The 14,149-nt window shown below is 37.6% G+C and overlaps 2 protein-coding genes across 2 annotated transcripts; both read left to right on the forward strand.

Moving 5' to 3' along the window:
- The first annotated feature begins 1,385 nt into the window (after nt 1-1,385).
- Nucleotides 1,386-3,149, forward strand: LOC145568283 (uncharacterized protein At5g48480-like). The gene is made up of 2 exons (XM_081627715.1): nt 1,386-1,791; nt 2,644-3,149. Exons 1-2 carry the CDS (start codon nt 1,526-1,528, stop codon nt 2,858-2,860), a joined length of 483 nt encoding a protein of 160 aa, XP_081483841.1. The 5' UTR covers nt 1,386-1,525; the 3' UTR covers nt 2,861-3,149.
- An 8,070-nt stretch (nt 3,150-11,219) lies between these two features.
- LOC145566085 (uncharacterized) lies at nt 11,220-11,870 on the forward strand. Its single transcript, XM_081625627.1, has one exon. It carries the CDS (start codon nt 11,220-11,222, stop codon nt 11,868-11,870), a length of 651 nt encoding a protein of 216 aa, XP_081481753.1.
- Nucleotides 11,871-14,149: the final 2,279 nt, after the last annotated feature.

Below are 14,149 nucleotides of genomic sequence, written 5' to 3' on the forward strand. Positions count from 1 at the left end.
ACAAGTTAAGCATCGTTTGAGTTAAACATATTGCAAATTTATGATGTCCCTCTACTATTTAAATACAAAATTCAAACTTTTAATGGCTACACTAGATCTAATTACAAGTTGACCATGAAATTTGGTTAAACTTCTACAGTTTTTATTAGTAGTGGCAAACTGACCTAATAGTTAGGATTATTAAATTATAAACCTTAATTGGGATTATTAGAAGTAAATCACTCATAGTTGAGATTATTAAAGTGTATTTTTCCTTAAAAAAAAGGCCTGTTGTGGAAAGTGGGGCACTTAAAAAAACGAAGGGGGTATTTTTCATGTGTGCTATGGTGGTCAATCAATAATGAACTAACGTATATGACCAACAACGACATGCAACATGCATATCCAATACCGTGTCAGATTATCATGATATATATGGTTGTCATTGCCGAGTGAATTACATGTGTTCAGCACATGAATTGTGTGTACAATTGTATCCAACACTATGTTTCATCAATTCGCGTGTATCAGAATTATGGTATATATTACCAAAAGAAGGGATTTATGATTTCCAATTAAGTCTAAATATTCTAGAAAACTAATTTAATCAACTGTGATTTCACCAAATGCCATTGAGTTCTTTGAAAATTCACCAAATGTCATCAATTTTTCAGAAATTTACCAAATGCCATCGACCTTTTGAAAATCACCAAATGCCCTTAATGACCAACGGCTGTTAACTCCGTTAGCTGTTAGAAATAATCATGACACGTGTCATGATATGATTAGTTCCTTTTAATAATTTATTTTAATAATTAAAAATAATATTATTTTTTCGATTTTTGCGATAAAATTATTCGATTTAGATTTTTTGGACCATTTTGACCCTTTATAGACCTAAATTAACTCATAGGGTCTGTTCTCTTCAGCTTAATTTCAGTTCAGTTTAACTCCAATCAGTTCAGTTCTTAATTTTTTTTTTTTCTCATAAAATATTCAGTTCAATTCAGTAAAGTAAATCAGAACAGGCTCATAATTGACAAAAAATAGCGTAATTGCTGTGCTATGTTTAGGATTTTAGGACGAAAGGAACTAAAGAAAAACTTTTAACCGGGTTTGTATTGATGGCTAATTGGCTAGTAAAAGCCAGACCAGCCCATTAACAACAAAACTAGCCGTTTACAAAGGTGGGCCCAAACCCCAAGAAGAAACCAAGGGTAGGTCACCTACAATAAATCACAGTCAGTATTTTTAAATCTCTACTAAAACCAACTTCAAGGGTAAAACCGGTAAATTCTCATAAAACAAGGGGCCAAGTATTGAAATCATAAAATACCCGGATTAATTCCTAAAAATCCCAAACGGTTCCGCTTCCCCGCTTCTATATATACCCCCTCACAGTTGGCCCTCACTTGCCTCGTTTACCCATTTCTAAGGTCAACTTTTTATTTCTCTCCTCCATTCCCGTCTTCCTCTTTTCTTCAATCCTCTTTCTCTCTCCTAGGGTTAGGGTTTCTGCACATTTTCTCTCTCCGAAATTCTGGAAATGGCGACTGAGGTTCAGAACGGAGCTGACAACAACGGTGCTGCTTCGACCGTAACTTTCTCGGCGTTCAAGCCACAACTTCAGATTCCGGCTCCTAACGCTGCTGCTGCTGTGCAGTTCTACAAGGCTGCGTTCGGCGCTGAGGAAGTTAGCCGTGACATGCACCCGAAGAGGAAGGCTGAGCAGGACACTCCTCTTGTTCTCTCGGCTGATCTCAAGCTTGGTGCCTCTGTTTTCTCCGTCTCTGACCTTGCTGTTGATGCTCCGTAAGTTCTCTCTTCATTCCCGTGTTCCTGTATTTTTTGCGATTTACTGGTGATTTTTGAACGATGCATGATTTTGTTTGCTGGTGAGATGATCCTTGCATTTTATCGTCTATTTTCTTAATTATTGCAAGTTTTTCTGCATTTTTTCGTCAATTAATTTATGTCTAGTGTAGACTGATGCATGATTATTGTGTGAATATGTATGTACTTGATAATCTTCGTTTTACCGTCGATTAATCTTCTTGTTTTTAATTTTGCGTCGATTTGTGTGTTTTCGCTCATCAGCTTATTTTTAATCTCCTAAATTATTGTAGAATTTCACGTCAGAATTCGTTTTCCGTCGATTCAGCAACTCATTTAAAATTTTGCGTCGATTTGTGTGTTTTCGCTCATCTGCTAATTTTTGATCTCTTAAATATTTGTATAATCTCACGTCAAAACTCTGTACTATGTTATTATGTGTCTATTTGTTGCGATTGGGATTATTTCAATTTCATCTAAAATCTTTGATCAACATCATTCAAAAATCGCTTTTCAGAAAGCGACGTTCCAACTTTGCTCTTCTTTAATTTCTCGATAGCGTTTTATTTTTCACCTTTATTCTCTCATATGTGCCCCTATTTTTTCCATTGTCCTATTTTTTATCTTTTCTCTGTACTAATCTTCAGATCTGTTGATTTTCAGCATCAAAAATATTTTATTAATTTAAAATATTATTTTCTAGATAATTTAAAATATTTTTTCAGTACGTGTACTATCTGATTTCTCTATCCGAAACTTCTTTTTCTTTATCCGTACAATTATTATTATTTTTAAAATTAATTTTTATTTTATTTTTTTTGGAAAAATCAGGGCGAAAACTGAAGGAGGAGGCCTAGTGTTCAGCTTGGTGACCGATGACCTTGACTTAGCAATTAAGAAGGCAGTAGCAGCTGGTGCAGTGGCCGAAGGCGAAGTGACAGAAGACGAAGTTGCTGGGCGCGTGGGCAAGCTCAAGGACCCGTATGGTTATTTCTGGGTGATCTCAACTCCTGCTGCTCCTGCTAAGCCTGTTGAGGTGGAAGCCTAATCAACCGTCAGATCTTGATCTCTGCTAATTGTTAGGCTGTCTTTTAATATTAGTACTCCGTAGTTAATTAGCAATTAAGAAAAAAACAAGCAGTAGATGAAATTTAGATGAATGAACAGTTATAATCATCCTCTAGTTGGGCGTAGTTTTAGTAACGTTGATAGCGTTATGCTTACGACTCTCTGATGAGTCTCTCTTGATTGTCTTGTCTCCTGAATTCATTTTGAATTTTGAATCACTTTTTGATGGGAGGTTGGAACAGAAAAAGGAAATTTACTCTTGTTTTTAACCCGCAGTGTTAAATTTTTGGTGGTTCTGTCTCTAAAAGTTCCTCGTGTTTGTTTTAATTTTCTGTTAAGTCTTTTGTTGGTTCCTTCTCTGAATGTTCTTGTTTCGGTTTAATTTTATGTTTAATCTTCTGTTGGTTTATTCTGTTTCTGAATGTTGTTCGTGTTACAGTTTAGTTTTCCATTAATCTTCTGCTGGGTATGTATCTGAAAATTCCTCGTGCTCTGGTTTAATTTTTCGATTTGTTTCGTATGTAAAAGTTCTTCCTGTTTTGGTAAAATTTCTGTTGCTTAATTATTGGCTCCGTCTTCTTGATTTTTTTTTAAAGATATGGTTATGGAATTGTGGTTGTGTTTGTTGCTTTTTAATTAATTGTGTGAAGAAGTTTGGAATCAAAGCATCGATGAGCGGAAAAGTTATACGGGGGAGTGTAATTAGAGAAATTAAATAAGATTAACTAAAAGTAATTCGAATTTTCTTTTTGTCCTACATATTCGAATCGTCGTTGAGCGTGACAAGTCCTTGAATAAAAAAGTGATGAGAGGTGTGAAGATGTACTCGACAAATGAATGTGTGAAACGTGTTACTGTTTAATATGTCACGCGCGTTGTGATTGGTTATTTATAGTTTGAAAAGTTGATTTAGTGGTCCCTACATTTCGATTTTGGACTAGTGTGTGTAGTGTAGTGTTCTGCGTTGAGTGATGGATCGTTCTTGCTCGTCTGCACTCCTCTTAAACTCTGCCATTTCATTTCCATTTTTTGAACGACTGTCTATACTTGTACGAATTACATTTATTTATTTTCTCTCTTTTTATTTTATTTTTTTTATTTTTTTTTAATTGTACTCAGAAATTGTGAAGCATTTCTTTGGTTTTGTGTTTTTTGTTGTTGGATTACAAGGGGTTTTAATTTGCTTCTCTTAAGTGTTGAAAGATAAATTACTGAAATAAGCTAACTTTCTTCTCTTATTAAATTACTCATCTTTTCTGGATCTTATCAGTTAATTAATTTGCTTCCTTGGTGATGTAACAAAATCACATTTTATGATGTTTGCTCTTTTAAAACATTGACAAAATTGCTGGCCATATATCTCCAACCACTCTCCTTAAACATGATACATGTCAAGTCTACTGTCTCGTACTATTAATAAAGATTGTCTGCATAATTTATAAATGTTCAAATTTATTACTAGTATTAATATATCATCAAGAGTTTGCTTGGTGGAGATGGTCACGTAATTGAGCCTCACTACCTACGTGCATAGTGTTAACCATCTTTGTAAAAAGACTTATTTAAGTATTCGTGAGAGAAGTTGTTACATTGATGACGGTTTTATTTCCTTAATTATTTATTTATTTTAATTTAAAAGTGTTATTGCAAGTGGATTTACTCCGTAGTTGAAAGAGCAGTAATACAACATGACAACTCCGTAACAATATATATATAGAATATAAAAGATAAAAAGTATTGCAATTAATCAAAATTAAAATGTTATGATTAATTAGATAACACGGGAAATTCTATTACCTTTTGTAAAAAAAAAAAAAAAAAAAGTTGAGAACAGATGAAAATTTGAGTGCTATCACCTATGCCTTATTTGAAAAAGAACTAGCCTTCTAGCCCGTGCAATGCACGGGTTGTTTATAAAAAGTTGTATTGAAATGTAGTGATCGAGGAAATACCAATAAATCATTATGGGGTGTAATGTGTAATCTAAAATATAATTAAAGAAATTAGATTTTTAGGGCTCTAATTCAAAATGAGGCTTTAAAATAAGAAGATGAAGGGACTAAAATTTAAGAGAGAAAAAAGGAAAAGGTTGAAATGAATAGGGGAGATGAATATGAAGCGTGTATGAGAGAGATGAAAATATAAGTTTAATGAAATAATTAAGATAGTGTAATAAAAAAATTAAAAAAAAATATAAGAAGACATGTGGCACATCTGCTGTAAAAGAAGCTAGAAAAGTGTAATAGAATGGAGACACGTGTATTTTCCGGTTAGAGTTTTTAAATACTAAGTATAGATATAGATGAATAGTTCATATTGTGTGTGACGATTATAGATGGGCAACGGGTCGTGCCGTGCCGCCGCAGGCCGTGTCTGGCCGTGCCTAAATTTAGCACACCCCGGCCCACGTGCCTGGCGGGCCGGGGGCCAGACCGTGCCACTTTTTTTTTTTTTTTTTTATAAAAAATGTAAATAAAAAACGATATATATATATATATATATATATATATATATATATTAGTACAACTTAATTTTATATAAATAATGTTATTAATTTATGTTTATGTTTATGTTAATGTTAATATATTTTGTTTTGAACAACTTTATTTTAATTAAGGTTATATAAATTATTTATCTATTTATGTTTAAGTTTATATAAATAATTCTATTAATTTAGCAAAAAAACAACAATACATATAATAAAAAAAAAAATTATGAGTGCCGTGCCGGGCCGTGCCAAGCCATGCTAAGTGCCGTGCCCTCGTGCCACGTGCCGTGCCGGCGTGCCGACCCATCGGCCGGCCACCGTGCCGCCCGCCATGCCCGTGCCGATTCCCAAATTTTTGTTAACGGCACGGCCCACGGCCCACAGGTGGGCCGCCGTGCCGAGCCGTGCCAGAATCGTGCCGGGCCCGTGCCCATCTTTAGTGACGATAATCTTTTGATGAATTTAAACAAAATATTATTGAGATAAGAAAGTACTTTAAATGTAAATAATTAAACTAAGAGGTCCAAATAAGAGTGCAAACCATAAGGAGTGGTTTGGATAATATGGGTTAGTTTGTCCTTATCTTTGTAATCTGTTGATTTATGTACTAATTCTGCAACTTGTTTAGCATAATAATATAGTACAGCACTATAACCTACAAATGCGACGTAGCAGACCTAGCAGAGATTAGAACATTATTTACATTATCCTACAAAGTTTCTATTATTATTATTATAACAATTCTAAAATTATAATATTACTAATTACTATAGTAGTCATCTTAATTATTATGAAATGCTTTAGCTGAATAGCAGTAGCTCACTAATTACGAGTATTTTTAAAATTGTCAATTTGTACTTATAAATTAATCGTCCTCCCGTGCATTTGTTAAGGATAAATTAAGATTAAAAACTGGTAAAAATAAAATTGGTCGTTGGTCGTGGCATCTTCACTGTCGTCCAACCTGAGGTTAATCCATTTGGTCGTTTATTAGCACTACAAATCAAATTGACGAATATTATTTTATTACAAAGTCTTTTTTTTCTTGCCAAAATAAAATATAAAAAAAAAAAGTCTATTTTGTAGCTTCTATTATGAAATCCACTAATTACATACTCTATACTCACATGCTTGGAACTCCCTCGAAAGATAGGGTTTGCTCCCTTGCGAAAAAGGCCGTTCTTCGTCTCGAACGATTGGACTCTGGATTCATGGCAGAGGAATTGATTGAAAAGTGCTCGTCCCTTCGATTGGACGAGGATGATAGTAGTGTGATTGATCTTGGTGATATCGAAGGTCCGAAAACAGAGGAAAACCTTGAATTGCTGCTAGTAGGGAGATTGTGTACTGCTCGTCCCTATAATGTTGAGGCTTTCAAACGAACAATGTTGAAGGTCTAGGCTCCATCTGAGGGATTAATTATTAGAACTTTAAGCCCTAACCTATATGCATTCCAATTTTTCCATTGGCGTGACAAGGAGAAAATTTTTAAAGGAAGGCCATGGTGTTGGGAGAATCACCTGTTGGTTTTGAACGAGGTGAGGGGAGATGAACAACCTAACCAAGTGAATTTGCAATTCACTCCTTTTTGGGTGAGGGTGAGTAATTTACCTTTCAATTGTCGATCAGATGAATATGTCAAGGCCTTGGTGACAGGTTTAGGGGATTTTATTGAGATGGAGGAGGATGCGCTTGGACTGAACAGATACAGGAGAGTTCGAATTTTGTGTGATGTGAACAAACCCTTGCGGAGATACCAGAAAATTCGAGACAGGGGAGGGAATGAATTAAAAGTAGATTTTAAGTATGAGCGTTTGCCATATTTTTGCTTTGCTTGTGGTGTTATCGGCCACTCTGAGAAAGATTGTCTTTCTGTTTCTGATGAAGAGAAGGAGAAGAAGTTGGGCTGGGGACTTTTCCTTCGTGCCTCTCCTAGGAAGGGAAGGGCGAAGGAAACTGAGGAGTTAGAGTTAGTTACAAAAGGCAAACGGCAGTTATTTGTAACCAAGGAAGCTGACCCGACTCTCAAGTGCATTGAACAACCAAGTGAGAACCTGACTACTTGTGATCGAGATAAGGGTGTGCTTGCTGTAATTGATGAAGTGGAGGTGGGGAGTGTAGGTGCTGCTATGATCAAGGAGGGAGGAGGTGCTAATGTGCAGGACTGTGGTCGTAGTGTTGGCACTCCTGAAGTCCAAGAACCAACTGGGAAGTCTGGTGGAGTGAGAGCTTTCAAGAGGATTGCCAGAGTTGGAGTGGGGACATCAGGTGGGAGTAGTAATTTGGAGTTGGGGCAGAAAAGGGGGGTTAGCTTGCTGAAGGATGTTCTCGAAGATAGGGTTGCAAATGAGGTGAAGCGTTCGAAGGTGGGTTTTGAATACCAAGATGATATAATGGCGGAGGTTGGCGTGGACCAACCCCGCCAGGTCCAATGAGTCTTTTATGCTGGAACTGCCGAGGGATGGGCAACCCTTGGTCAGTTCGTAGGCTCCGTAAGTGGAGCAATCTCTATGCCCCTGACATGGTGTTCATTTCGGAGACTATGATCAGTAAGTTGGTTTCGGAAGGTGTGAAAGATAGAATTGGCTATTCGAATGCTTTTGGTGTTTCGAGTGTAGGAAGGTCGGGTGGTATTTGCTTGTATTGGAATGCTGATAAGGTGGATTTTTCCCTTGTTTCTTTTTCACAAAACCATTTATGTGGGGATGTTACAAAGAGTGGGGTGAAATGGAGGTTCGTGGGGTTGTATGGGTGGCCGGACTCTTCGAATAAATATCGTACGTGGGAGCTCATTCAACACTTATGTGAGGGGAGTTCTTTGCCAATTATTTTTGGTGGAGATTTTAATGAAATATTAACGTATGATGAGAAGGAGGGGGGTTCGGATCGTGATAGAAGGGAGATGGCTAGTTTTCGTGAAGTCTTGGATACGTGCGAGCTTCGAGATATTGGCTTTCGGGGCCAATGGTGGACTTGGGAGAGGGGGGATGCTGCTGCCACTAAAATCAGGGAAAGGCTGGACCGTTTTGTTGCCTCTCCTTCATGGCTCAATCTCTACCCCGGGGTTTATGTGGAACACCTATTGAGATATTGTTCGGATCACACGCCCATCTTAACTCGTTTTGATGATAATGGTGCCCGAAAGAAGAAGAACAAAAGAAGATTTATGTTTGAGACAGCTTGGCTTCTCGACAAAGAGTGTGAAGAGACAGTACGCAAGGTGTGGTCTGATGGTGTTGGTGATAATGTTGTGGTGAAACTTCTAACAGTTGGCAGCAAGTTGTTGGATTGGAGCAGGGAAAAATTTGACGATCTTGGGCGCAAAATTGAAGACATTGAAGCAGCTCTTCGAGCTGCTCAGCAGGCCGTGATTTCCCCAGCCAGTTGTGATGAGTGTATTCGTCTTGAGAAGGAACTTAATGCCCTCCACGAGAAGCAAGAAGCGCACTGGTACATACGCTCTAGAGTGGCTGAAATTCGGGACGGGGATAAAAACACGAGTTACTTTCATCACAAAGCCTCGCAAAGGAAGAAAAAGAACACTATCAAAGGGATCTTTGATGAAGAAGGGGAGTGGCAGAGTGATGGTAAAAAGATTGAGAAGGTAATCACCAATTATTTTCAAGGTATTTTTGGGTCAGGTTTGCCTTCGGATTTGGGTATTGATGAAGTACTGCAGCATGTTCAAAGCACAATTTCTACAGAGCAAAATCTCGATTTGCTCAAGCCTTATACGAAGGATGAAATTTTTGCGGCCCTTAATCAAATGCACCCCTGCAAAGCTCCCGGACCCGATGGTATGCACGCTATATTTTATCAGAAATTTTGGCATATTGTTGGTGATGATGTGACTAGTTTTGTTAGTGATATTTTGCATGGTCATTCATCTCTTGATCTTGTAAATAGAACTAACATTGCCTTGATCCCAAAAGTGAACGAACCAAAAACTACTGCAGAGTTTAGACCCATAAGTCTTTGTAATGTCCTCTACAAGCTTGTCTCGAAGGCCCTTGTGATGAGATTAAAATTAATTTTGCCTGGAATTGTTTCTGAGAACCAGAGTGCTTTTGTTCCGGGGAGATTAATTACTGATAATGCGCTGATTGCAATGGAATTATTTCACACTATGAAGAAAAGGAGTAAGGGTCAAAAGGGTACGATAGCCCTAAAATTGGACATGAGTAAGGCTTATGATAGAGTGGAATGGGGGTTTTTGCGTAAGTTACTGCTCACTATGGGATTTGATGGCAGATGGGTGAATCTTGTAATGATGTGTGTGTCGACGGTGAAGTACTCTTTCATTATTAATGGGAGAGTGTGTGGGGAGGTTGCTCCTACCCGGGGCTTACGGCAAGGAGATCCTTTATCCCCCTACCTTTTTATTCTGGTGGCAGATGCTTTGTCTTTCATGTTGCAGAATAGAGTCCAGTCCGGGGTTCTTCATGGAGCAAGGGCAAGTCGTAATGGGCCGATTGTTTCTCATCTCCTCTTTGCAGATGATAGTCTTCTTTTTGCTAGAGCTAACCGACGGGAATGCGAAGCCATAGTTGATATCCTCAACAAGTACGAAGTTGCATCCGGGCAGAAAATTAATTATGAAAAGTCGGAAGTTTCCTTTAGCAAAGGTGTTAGACAAGGGCAAAGAGATGAGTTGATGAGTGTTCTGAATATGCGACAGGTCGATAGACATGAGAAGTACCTTGGGATACCTACGGTGGTTGGTCGTTCAAAAAAAGCTATATTTGCGGCTCTTTTGGATAGAATATGGAAGAAGCTCCAAGGGTGGAAAGAGAAACTTTTATCTCGTGCTGGGAAGGAAGTACTTTTAAAGGCAGTCATCCAAGCTATTCCGACATATTTTATGGGAGTTTATAGATTTCCATGCTCGGTTGTTGAGAAGATTGGAAGTGCGATGGCTAGGTTCTTTTGGGGCCAAAAAGGTATGAGACGGAAGGTTCATTGGCGGAGTTGGGCAGCGATGTGTACACCTAAATGCCTTGGAGGGATGGGCTTTCGTGACTTGAGTGTCTTTAATGATGCTCTCCTTGGTAGGCAAGCGTGGCGGCTTGTGTTCAAGGATGGCTCTCTTCTTAGTAAGGTCATGAAAGCTAAGTACTACCCAAATTGCGATTTTCTTGATGCATCTCTTGGCTATGCGGGTAGTTACTCATGGAGGAGCATATGGAGCTCAAAATCACTGGTTAAAGAAGGAGTTATTTGGCGCATAGGGAATGGTTCGACGGTGAATGTTTGGAGGGATCCATGGGTTGCGGATGAGCTCGGGAGATTCATTACAACTGAGCCTTGTGAAGGTATTAACCAGGTTAGCGATTTAATTGATTTTAGTCGCTTTGAGTGGAATGAGAACTTGATTTCTGCTCATTTTAATGAGAGGGATCAAAAGTGTATTTATTCTATTCCGCTTAGTTTGAGGGAGCCTAAGGATCTATTAACTTGGGCTTTTTCAAATGATGGGTTATATTCTACCAAAACTGCTTACATGCTTGGAAAAGGTTGTAATATGGATGATTTTCACCGTGTTTGGAGGACTATCTGGGGATTAGAAGTAACCCCTAAAGTCAGACACTTCCTATGGCGTTTATGTACAGGAACTCTTCCCACTCGTGCTCTCCTTGCTGAACGTCATATGCTCGAGGAAACTGCCTGCCCTTGGTGTGGGGATGCGATGGAATCAAGCTCCCACACTTTGTTTGACTGTCAGCGTGTTCAGGGGCTTTGGGAGGACAGTGGCTGTGCTGAAATGATCCAGAGGAGACCTGCTGATTTGTGCGAAATGGTGGTGAGTTGGGAAGATGTGAATGTGAAGCTCAGGCAGTGAGTGGCTTTCCTTATGTGGTGCATTTGGGGGGAGAGAAATCTGAAGGTGTTTGAGGGTAAGTGCACTCCAAATGCTATTCTCTTGGCTCGTATGCAGAGGTATGTTGATGATTTTGGCGCCTATAGCAAGAAGATTTATACCCCTGCCCCTGTTAAGCGCACTCGCAGCAGCAATAGGTGGATTGCTCCTCCTAGTGGCATTGTTAAAGTAAATGCGGATGCGTCTTTAGCTGAAGAGGGTTGGGCTGGAATGGGTGCCGTGGTTCGTGATGGTGAAGGGAGGGTGCTGCTGGCTGCTTCCCGTAGAGTACGAGCTTGGTGGCCTCCTGAAGTGGCTGAAGCAAAGGCGTTGTGTTTTGCTGTTGGTGTTGCCAGGAAGTATGGGTATAAAGATGTCATTTTGGAAACTGATTGCCAAGTTATTGTGAACCGGCTTTCCAAGGGTGCGATTTACTTCTCTGATCTTGATGGAATTCTAGAAGATATCTTATTTTTATGTAATGATTTTTCTTCTTTTACTTGGGCTCATGTTAAGAGAGATGGCAATATCGTTGCCCATCATTTAGCTAAATTAAGGCCTTTCGGTGTAGGGCAAGTTTGGGTGAATCATTGTCCCCCAGAAGTTGCTCCTTATGTACTCTCGGACACTTTGTCCATTGATTAATGATTACACCGTATGGTTCCCCTCAAAAAAAAAATACTCACATGCTTGGCTATTATAAAATGAGAAGCTAAGTTGCTTCACTAAAGTGCTAGTTAAACTGCTAATTATGTCCACAAAATTGGTACGGAGTATAGATTAGTGAATGTGCATCTTTCAGCTTGTTTACTGCGTTATCATGACGGAACCAATTGTTGATGAACACATTAGGAGAATAATCACACTTTGTTCTTTAATTGATTAAGTGAATATTCAAATACTTGGTTAATTAAAGTAAAAATCTTGTGGGAAATTGATGAGTGGCAACAACACAGATTATTTTGTGATGCTGTGGTTGTGAAATTGATTATGTCATTCTCTAATTTATTGGAGGATGTGGGTTTAATGAACAAGTGACTATTGACTTTATTAGAAGTTCCGAAAAATAGGAATGAACCTCAAATGACGTGATCATTTACCACATAAAAGTCTCAACACATATGGCATCATAGTATGTAGAGTAGCATATACGAAGTATTAGTAGGAATGACAATAGGACGGATCTAAATAAGACCCTAATGGATTCGTAGTCAAATAAGTTATTCTAAGTTAGATTTAGATCCAACTAAATTCGTTAGGTATTAAAGAATTCATACCCAAATTTAGTGGTTCTGCGGCTCCGAGTTCAATACGGGTTCCACAGTACTATTTTTCCTAAATTATACGAGAAATATTGTTTACAAGTGACTAGGTTTTGTCATTTGGGGCAGAGACTAGAGAGAGACATGACTTGTCTGTTTTTCCTAAATTGTGAGTTTGATTAATTGGGCCGTTGCCCTTTGGGGTCCTTAGAGAATATTATTATTTAGATGATTAAAAAATTTTAAAAATGTGTGTTCGCTATTTCATAAAAGGACCCAAATTCGACTTGGATCCGTCAAGTCTAAATTTCTATGATCCATGTTTGTGAAAAAAGATCGGGGTCTGGGTTTGGTTCAGGATCCACTATCATCCCCGAGCATTAGTTAGGTATCATTTTTTTTACCTTATTCTCATTACTTACTACTTGTTCTTGTTAAATTTAGGTCATATCATTGTTCAAAAAAAAAAAAAAAAGGTTTAGGTTATACCAAACTAGAGCTATTATTATAAATTTATATCAAATAAAAATTATTCAACTCAATAGACCTCATTAGAGAAATTCCTAACATATCAACATTGGAAAAAATTAAATAGGAACATTTTATGAACCTGTTCTCTTCAGCTTAATTTTAATTTAGTTTAGTTCAGTTCAGCTCAATTCAGTTCAGTTAAGTTCAGTTTCTAATTTCTTTCTCTCATAATAATTTATTTTAGTTTAGTTCATTTCAGTAAACCAGAACAGATCCTAAATAAGAAAAAGAGACCATACATTTGGTTTCCATATTGCAACAATGGTTAGGACTCGGGAATGTTTCTTCCAACACCAAAATAAAAAAGCATAGTCACAAACGGCCATACATATGACTTTATTAATAAAAGTTATTCATCCGTCTCTAAGAAATGCTAGATGCAATTTATTTTGAATGAGCTTACTACAAGTAAAGATGATTGTGAACTAAAATTAGGCTGTGATTTGCTCCAAGCTTGCATGCCTTGAACCAAAACGCATAAGCTATTTATCGTGTCACAACTTTTTAAAGGCGATCCATGCACAACCCAAGGCCACAAGTCACCATGCTTAAGCATATTTCATTGTCCCCAATGGAGGGAGTACCAAGACTATCAACTAGAGGCAAATAACATTATTACCAAACAATAATTTTTATATACATTAGGTGTACTGTATTTTACTGTATATCGAAGGTCACTTTTATCAAATTTAGGGTCACTTTTACAATTTTTAGGTAACTTTTATCAATAAAGTATAAATACTTCGTAACTTTGATTTATGTCAGGGTAAATTTTATTCACATTAGGGTTACTTTTGCTCATTTCAGGGTAACTTTATAACCGATGTATAATATATTATTGTACATCCGATTTATTTAAAAGTTTGTCATTACCAAATTGTCCAAATCTCGAGAGATTGTTATATACACCTGGGTGTAGGTACACCCGGGTATTTTGTACTCATTTTGATGATTGTTTTTCATTTAATCATCAAATAAAGAGTAAAAACTAATTTTGATTTAATGGGGCTTACAGTATACTCGGTTGTATGTAACAAATTCTACCAAATCCCAACCTACTAAAGATTTGTAACAAATTCTACCAAATCCCAACCTACTAAAGATTTGTTAGAGCTAAGCCTAAAAGGGAGC

Source organism: Chenopodium album, chromosome 11 (genome assembly GCF_948465745.1).
Source record: "Chenopodium album chromosome 11, dcCheAlbu1.1, whole genome shotgun sequence".
Lineage (NCBI taxonomy): Eukaryota > Viridiplantae > Streptophyta > Magnoliopsida > Caryophyllales > Amaranthaceae > Chenopodium > Chenopodium album.

Bases quoted from the DNA above. Each gene is read 5' to 3' on its own strand.
- LOC145568283 (XM_081627715.1), top strand. From the start codon at position 1,526: ATGGCGACTGAGGTTCAGAACGGAGCTGACAACAACGGTGCTGCTTCG. The intron at 1,792-2,643 runs GTAAGTTCTCTC...TGGAAAAATCAG, and splicing joins GACCTTGCTGTTGATGCTCC to GGCGAAAACTGAAGGAGGAG.
- LOC145566085 (XM_081625627.1), top strand. From the start codon at position 11,220: ATGTGGTGCATTTGGGGGGAGAGAAATCTGAAGGTGTTTGAGGGTAAG.